Here is an 8,472-nt window from a genome sequence, read left to right as displayed (position 1 = left end):
GATCTCATAATCATAGTGTGCTGCAATAGCCAATAGAATTCTGATGGATTTTAGCATTGCTACGGGTGAGAAAGTTTCGTCGTAGTCAACACCTTGCCTTTGACGATACGCCTTAGCCACTAGCCTTGCTTTATAGGTCTCTACCTTTCCATCTACTCCGATCTTTTTCTTAAAGATCCACTTGCAACCGATGGATACAATACCTTCGGGCGCATCAACTAGGTTCCAAACCTTATTGGAGTACATAGAATCCATCTCAGAATTCATGGCTTCTTGCCACTTCCCAGAGTCTATACTCATAATAGCCTCCTCGTAAGTCTGAGGATCAATATCCTCTACATCCTCTCCTCTAATATGTCCCACATATCTCTCAGGAGGATGGGATACTCTATCAGATCTGCGTAAAGTTGATACTTGTGTATTAGGTACCTAAACAGACTCGGGCTGTAGAGTGGTGCTTGAGCTTGGTTCTCTAACTTCGCTCAACTCTATCATTCTCCCACTGTCTCCGCCAAGAATGTGTTCCTTCTCAAGGAACACTGCTCTCTTAGCTACAAAGACCTTTTTGTCCTCGAGATGATAGAAATAATATCCACAAGTTTCCTTGGGGTATCCCACAAATATGCATCGCTCTGTCCTTGATTCTAACTTATCGGGGTTGTGTCTTTTAACGTGGGCAGGGTAGCCCCAAATTTTAACAACCTTAAGATCAGGCTTCTTCCCTTTCCATATCTCATATGGTGTAGACACTACCGACTTAGTTGGAACTCTGTTCAGAAGGTAAGCTGCGGTTTCTAGGGCATATCCCTAGAATGAGATGGGTAGGTCAGCGAAACTCATCATGGACCATACCATATCTAATAAAGTACGATTTCTCCTTTTAGAGACACCATTGAGCTGAGGTGTGTAAGGAGGTGTCCATTGGTATAATATCCCATGGTCCTTGAGGAACTGAGTAAACTCTGTACTTAAGTACTCACCTCCTCGATCTGATCGAAGAGTTTTGATACTCTTTCCAGTCTGGTTCTCCACCTCATTCTTATACTCTCCGAATTTCTCAAAGGCATCGGACTTGTACTTCATTAAGTACACATATCCATACCTTGAGAAATCATCAGTAAATGTAATGAAGTAGGAGTAACCTCCAATGGCATGAGTTGACATGGGTCCACATACATCACTATGTATGAGTTCCAACAACTCAGTGGCTCTCTCTCCAGTTCCACTAAATGGAGAGTTGGTCAATTTTCCACGAATGCAAGGCTCACAAGTTGAATAAGACATATAGTCGAATGGATCTAGATATCCATCATTTAGTAACTTTTGAATCCTTCTTTCATGGATGTGACCTAGCCTACAATGTCATAGGTATGCACTGTTCAACTCATCTCGTTTCCTTTTGGACACATTTACATTCATGATATGTGGAGTGGTGTCTAACATAAATAAACCATTATGCAATGTTCCTTTCGTGATGATCTTATCATTTAATAATATCGAACAACCATTGTTCTCAAAAACAAATTTATATCCACTAACTGTTAAATATGAAATGGAGATAATGTTTTTGATAATAGAAGGAACAAAATAACATGCATCTAATGCAATAAAAGCTCCACTAGGCAGATGTAGGGCGATCTCGCCAACAGCTAATACAGCAACTTTTGCTCCATTACCCATCTTGAGGTCCATCTCGCCTCTCTCTAGTCTCCTAGGCCTTGCCAGAACCTGCAACGAATTGCATATATGATAAGCACTACCGGTATCCAATACCCATGTGTTATCATAAGAGTCTGACAAATGGAGACTGATCATGAATGTACCTGAAGCTTTATCAAGCTTTTGTTTCGCCCTTTCTGCAAGGTACTCTTTGCAGTTTCTCTTCCAATGCCCATCTTTACCACAGTGGAAGCACTGGCCTTTGTCCTTTGCTGGGTCCTTCTTAGCAACCTTTGCTTTACCTTGTTTGCCCTTGCCCTTTCCCTTCTTAAGGGACCTTTCTGCTTTCCTTTTCTTTCTGGTCTCACTAGTGTAGAGAACTGGCTTCTCTTTCTTAACAGTACTCTCTGCCTCCCTCAACATATTGAGGAGCTCTGGGAGAGTCACCTCAAGCTTGTTCATATTAAAATTCATTATGAACTGTGAAAAGGAATCTGGTAGGGACTGAAGCACAATGTCCACACACAAGTTATCCTCTAGGACCATTCCTAGACCTGTGAGTTTCTCTATCCACTCAATCATCTTTAGGACATGGTTCTGAACCGATGTCCCCTCAGTCATCCTAGCGCGGAAAAGGCTCTTGGATATCTCATATCGTTGAGTCCTTCCCTGTTCCTCAAACAATTTACGGACATGTAGGAGAATGGATCTGGCATCCATCTTTTCATGTTGTCTCTGTAACTCTGGAGTCACAGAGCCCAACATATAGCACTGAGCAAGAGTGGAGTCATCAATGTACTTCACGTAGCGAGCGATCTCATCCTCGCTTGCCCCTTCTTCGGGCGTAGGCATCACTGTATCAAGGACGTACACGATTTTCTCCGCTGTGAGAACAATTCTCAAGTTACGGAGCCAATCCGTATAATTTGGACCAGTGAGGCGGTTGACATCAAGTATGTCACGTAAGGGATTTGAAAGCGACATTTTCTGAAAATAAAGATGTAGCAGAAATGTATAACATGCAGATTTTGCAAGAAATAAACTATCAAGATATGGACTTCTATCTTAATATGCTCCCACTATTTTACTATCGAGTCACGCGACACCCTCAGCACGTGAAACGGAAGTCTCCGGCAGACTTCTAGTGGGGATCAGGATCCAATCAGCGTCTTAGTGTAACCTCGAGGGACTCGACCAATCACACTAAGCCTAAAAGGTAGGCAACTCTTGCCGATCACAACTCCTTGTGATTCCCGTCCTGTTCGGCCTCCGAATCACCATGGCCTCGAGGGACTCGACCAACCATGATGCTCGGTTAAGTCAACACATTCGTTACAAGATGAGTCTGATTTGATGATATACCCTCGAGGGACTCGACCAAGCATACCATGCCCTCAGGTCACCGGTGACATCTCTATGTCGTAAGCAAGATAGCGAATTGCGATATAGGTGAGTCTCGAGGGACTCGACCAACTCAACCTACACCGGGAATCGGTTCATACTCATAACGATGGAAGGCCACGTGGGTCAATCTAATTGCCTCACGTTTACCGACTTAATATTATCGAGAGATGTTTCTATAATTAGGTCTCCTAATATGACATGTCACACATATACATATTTAATATATATCTACATCGCATGCAAATATATATACATATCTAGTATGTGTATAAGCAATCACACCAGATGATCATGGACCACAACCTAATATGATTAGGCCCGAGCCAGTAGGCCTAATCACTCACATCAAGATCTATGTGTGCAACGGTGCATCTCCATGCCCTGTGATCGTCCATCTCGTCCTCGTCGGTTTCGTCGACATCTTGATGCATCTCCATGCATCACGATCGTCCGTCTCGTGGGTCCCGCTATCGCATCCACGCTCCCGCTGCGCCTCCTCGTGTGATTACAACTTAATCATAGGCACGCAGACCCGATAATAAACAAGAAATATAATGGAGGTTCACAGACCTCAATAATAATAATCACAAGTACACACATCACACGGTCCATGATCATCCGTCCACACATCATACATCACATGTAGAAATAATCATCATCATGTAGGACTACTAGATAATAATAAAAATAATAATCAACTAAATCTTTTAATTAATTAATATTTTTCTGAAATCAGGGACATGTAGGGAATTTCTCAATTCCTAAGGGTATTTTCGTAATTTGGACAAAAGACAGAAACTGGAATTTCTCAAATTCCGAGGGGCAAAACTATCTTTTGCCCAGAAAACCCTAATACCCTTTCCACCTTTCGCTGCTGCCGCCGTCGCCACCCTGCCGGCGGCGGCCTGTGCGGCGGGGCGAGGGCGCTGCCCTCGCCTGCAGGCGGCACGCCCGCTGGTGGCGCTGCCGCTGCAGGTGGGCTCCCCTTTCGGGCGTCGCTGCCTCCGCAGGCGGTGCTGTCCCGCCGGGCGGCCGCCCCTGTGGGGGGGGTTTCGCCCGCGGGAGCAGCGGCGGCAGGCGTCGCGCGTCGCTGCCCTGCGACGCCTCTGCCCGTGGGTTGCCAGCCCCGTCGGCAGCAAGCCTGCTGCAAGCAGGCCGCCGGCCGGCTGCTGCAGGCACAGCGCTTGCGCATGCGCCGGCGCTGTGCTGCCTGGCTGCGGCTGCGGCTGCCGCTGTAGGTGGCTGCAGGCATGCAGATCGAGGGCAGCAACTGTTGCTGCCCTTCCTCGCTTTTGCGTCAACGATTTTGACATCAAAATTCTTCCTAAACACAATACACGCAGTTCAAAACCAATCATTCGCACGAACAACCTAGCTCTGATACCACTGTTGGGAAATCATTGAGGGGCGACATCATATGCGCAGCGGAAGAACAAGAAAACAAAATCCCCGATTCCCTAAAAGATGTTCGTCGTCGTGCGAAGATTGGTGCGCAAAAAATCCGCAAAACACAAAACTGCGTATAGAGATTGTGTTACCTTGGGAGATCGTATATCCCTGTTTCCTTGCAGATCCTTAGGAGAGGGTGAAGGAGGTCAAGCGTCGTCCTCTCTAGCGGTGATCCACACAGTAGGGTTGCGACGACGCTCCTCAAAACTCCAGGCCTACTCTGAGGTGGAGAGGGAGAGGAGAATAGGAAAGGCAAGCAAAGACTCTAGCCTATGAGGCTGTGAATCCCTCCTATTTATAGAGATCCCGTGTCAAACCCTAATGGGTCCTTCCTTAGTGGGTATTGGATCTGCATCCAATAAGACAAGGGCTCCGTCGGATATCTCATATCCGAACCTCTACTCATCGCAATGCCTACCATATGTGTGTGACCCTCTAGGCCCAATATCGAGCTGGCCGTGAGTCATACTTGTCAGAACTCCTTCTAACTCAGTGAATTATTATCTCTGTAATAATTCACTCGACTCATCGACTACGGACGTACTAGGCCACTACGCCGTAGTCCCCAAACGATATAGGGGAATCCAATCCATTAGACCTGTCTGTCCTCAATTACCATGTACCTATAGTCTCTCATCCATCTAATATCCCAGAGACCGTATATCGAGCATGGTGTTGTCAGACCCATACGGTTTCTACTCGAGTCTCGCTCTAATCGGATTCTCCCGGAGAACTCTTTCTCTCTCAACCCGAATGACCCTGGCCAGGGATTTGTCTGAGCAAGAACACATAGGATATTCCTCTCATGACGCCGAGAGTGGATGATCCTCTATTGACACTCAATAGCCCTCGTAAGGTCGACTACCACTCCCAATGACCAGCTGTACTAGATCTGGGGACAGCCAAACCTATAAGTCTGGTATCAAAGAGTGGAGCACTCATACAGGACATCCTTGGTGTCTCAAGTCTAAGGACCAGATACACCACTAGGACTACGGAATCGCTGTCTAACAATAAGGCATCATCAACCATCCAGCATTCCGTAAGCGGATCAATCAGTGAACTCATTCTCCAATAAGCACCTGTACTGTATCCCTAGTGTCCCTACACGAGCAGCTATGAGACCAGCTGCATCCATCATATGGACGGGTATACAGCACACCAGTCTATCCGGTTATCACGATGTCCCTCTCGAGTAACCTATGACCGGGATTATTTAGGATATGTGTTTAAAGGTGAATCGATCTCATTATCGTGATCTCATCATTATCCGATTCCCATTGCACAAATCTAAGGACATCACAATATATATATGCATTTATGCAATAGTTATAAAGTGATATACGCCAAAATATAATAAGCAAAAAGATTCTGTATCAAGTCACACGTGCCATCACTCACGTGATTGGCTTGCTGGGCACCTATGACTAGCAATCTCCCACTTGACCTAAAGCCAATCACCTATGTGTCTGATCCCCATCAGACTCCTGTGACGCTCATAGACAATCTAAGAGAACGACTTTGTCAGTGGATCTGCAATGTTATCTTCGGATGGAACTCTTTCCACTACTACATCTCCTCGGGTTACGATCTCTCTTATAAGCTGGAACCTCCTCAGAACACTTCTGATGAGACCCGGGTTCCCTTATTTGAGTAATCACCCCATAGTTGTCGTGATCCTCGACCGCATAATGCCCGAGACCACACCTGCACGGCCAGCCCACCTGCGTCGTGCTCCTTAGCCCCATGTTCCTGAGACACGCCTGTGCGGCCAGCCCGCTTGCGTCGTGCTCCTTGGCCCCATGCTCCCGAGACACACCTGCGCGGTCAGCCCGCCTGCATCGTGCTCCTCGGCCCTATGCTTCCCGAGACACACCTGCGCGGCCAGCCCGCTTGCGCCATGCTCCTCGGCCCTATGCTCCCGAGACACACCTGCGCGGCCAGCCCGCCTGCACCGTGCTCCTCGGCCCTATGCTCCCGAGACACACCTGCGCGGCCAGCCCGCCTGCGTCGTGCTCCACGGCCCTATGCTTCCCGAGACACGCCTACGCGGCCAGCCCGCCTGTGTCGTGCTTCTCGGCCCCATGCTCCCGAGACATACCTACGCGGCCAGCCCGCCTGCGTCGTGCTCCTCGGCCCCATGCTCCCGAGACACACCTGCGCGGCCAGCCCGCCTGCGTCGTGCTCCTCGGCCCCATGCTCCCGAGACACACCTGCGCGGCCAGCCCGCTTGCGTCGTGCTCCACGGCCCTATGCTTCCCAAGACACGCCTGCGCGGCCAGTCTGCCTGCGTCGTGCTCCACCGACGCATAGCTTCTTCCGGGGGGGGGAATATGATAGGGGTAATAATGGCGACATGACGTGTCACGACGTCGACCTCACCCGGGCGTCACTCTGTCCGAGGAGGAGGGCAATAATGCTGACTCGACATGCGCTGACGTCGCTCGCTCTCAGACGACGACTCCACCGTCGTCTGACCCCGCGCGCTTGACCGAGGTAGAGGAGAACGACGACCGAAGCTCGCCCATACCCTGCGGCAGTCTGGTTCCCCACGCAACGTCAATGGCAATATCAGACGCCATCAGAGGTACGATCCTGCCTCCCGCAGGCAGGCACATCAAGTAACACTAAACTACCCTATAAATACCCCCGAGTTCTAAACGAGGGGGGAGGACACTTCTTCACTAAAAAAAAAACCCCCTCCGCATCATCTGACTTGATCGTCGGAGGGGTCGGGCCAAGTTTCCGACCCGACCTGTGTGCAGGAACGAAGGCAAGGACGTACCTTCCCGACGCCTCGACGAGGCTTCACTCCCACGTTACATCCCATCCGGACCATCGTGACCGGCCACCCCAGCTGCCCCGAGAAGCACCGTGCCGGATCCCCACGCATTCGGACTCGAACCAAACCGCGTCGGCCCCGAGGCCACGGCATACAGTTGTTTCCCGCAACAATCATCATCATATAGGTAACAAAGTTTAGCTTCCATTCCTTATATCCTTAGAACAAAGATATACACAGTGCACTATACGCTGTCTTATGACCGACAACCTACCTGCAACTTTCTATCATTCATCGTCTACAGGAAGCCAACTCCAGGCATGCGTAATCCCGTGTCAGAAGACGCCATTCTGGTACTCGGCTTGGCAGAACTCGCCGCCGAGATCGTCGCACGCCTCACCAGGGAACACACTGCAAACGTTGCATGGTGTGTTGTTAGCTAGCTACCCACGTAGTATAACCGAGCAGTGAAATCTACGTGGCCTTGCAGCCAAAGAGAAGAAAGGAAGTACGTTTTGGGATCGTTGTACTCGAGGTAGTCTCTGTCGATCTCCTCGGAGGCCGGTCTGCCACCGCTGCCGGCCGCTGCCGCGAGCTTCGCTTCCGGGAACATCCTGGCGTTGCATGCCTCGCCACCGAGTATCTCACACGCCTCCATGGGAAACACGCTGCAAACCCCAGCAGGGAAGATGCCATCAACAGTAGAGAGAGAGAGAGAGAGAGAGAGAGAGAGAGCGTACGTACGAGAGGGAGGAGCTGTAGTCGATGGTGGAGGTTTCCGATGAGGTGACGGCGACAGCTCTGGGTTTGAGGAGCGATGAGTGTGGATTGGATGAGGTCGGCAAGGATGCCTTCTTTGGGCTTCTAACGGGCAAAGGGCTCATGAAACATACTGCTGCTGCTGCCTGCATCTTTGGAGGTGGTTTTGCTTCCTCTGGTGAGCATGAGATGGATGGAGTTTGCTATTTATACGAAGAGGAATGATGAGGATAAGGTTCTCTTTGGAACCCCTCACCACTTTGTAGATTTTTCTTCCTTTTTTTCTTGTAGAAATCTCATCTATAAAATTTTCATTGATTTCTTGTCCAACTATTTCGGATCATCCTTTGATATTTTGCTAGTTGGGTGGGAGTTGTCCATGTCATACTCTTTGCCACTGCTTTGGTAGCCCATATTTT

General features: G+C 49.1%; 1 protein-coding gene across 1 annotated transcript; it reads right to left on the bottom strand.

The window, feature by feature from the left end:
- Positions 1-7,476: 7,476 nt before the first annotated feature.
- LOC135605455 (light-regulated protein, chloroplastic-like) lies at positions 7,477-8,449 on the bottom strand. Its single transcript, XM_065095564.1, has 3 exons — positions 8,039-8,449; positions 7,807-7,962; positions 7,477-7,705 (listed from the first exon to the last, which is right to left on the bottom strand). Exons 1-3 carry the CDS (start codon positions 8,203-8,205, stop codon positions 7,630-7,632), a joined length of 399 nt encoding a protein of 132 aa, XP_064951636.1. The 5' UTR covers positions 8,206-8,449; the 3' UTR covers positions 7,477-7,629.
- Positions 8,450-8,472: the final 23 nt, after the last annotated feature.

This window comes from Musa acuminata, chromosome BXJ2-2 (genome assembly GCF_036884655.1).
Source record: "Musa acuminata AAA Group cultivar baxijiao chromosome BXJ2-2, Cavendish_Baxijiao_AAA, whole genome shotgun sequence".
NCBI lineage: Eukaryota > Viridiplantae > Streptophyta > Magnoliopsida > Zingiberales > Musaceae > Musa > Musa acuminata.
This window is presented reverse-complemented; position numbering and strand designations above follow the sequence as displayed.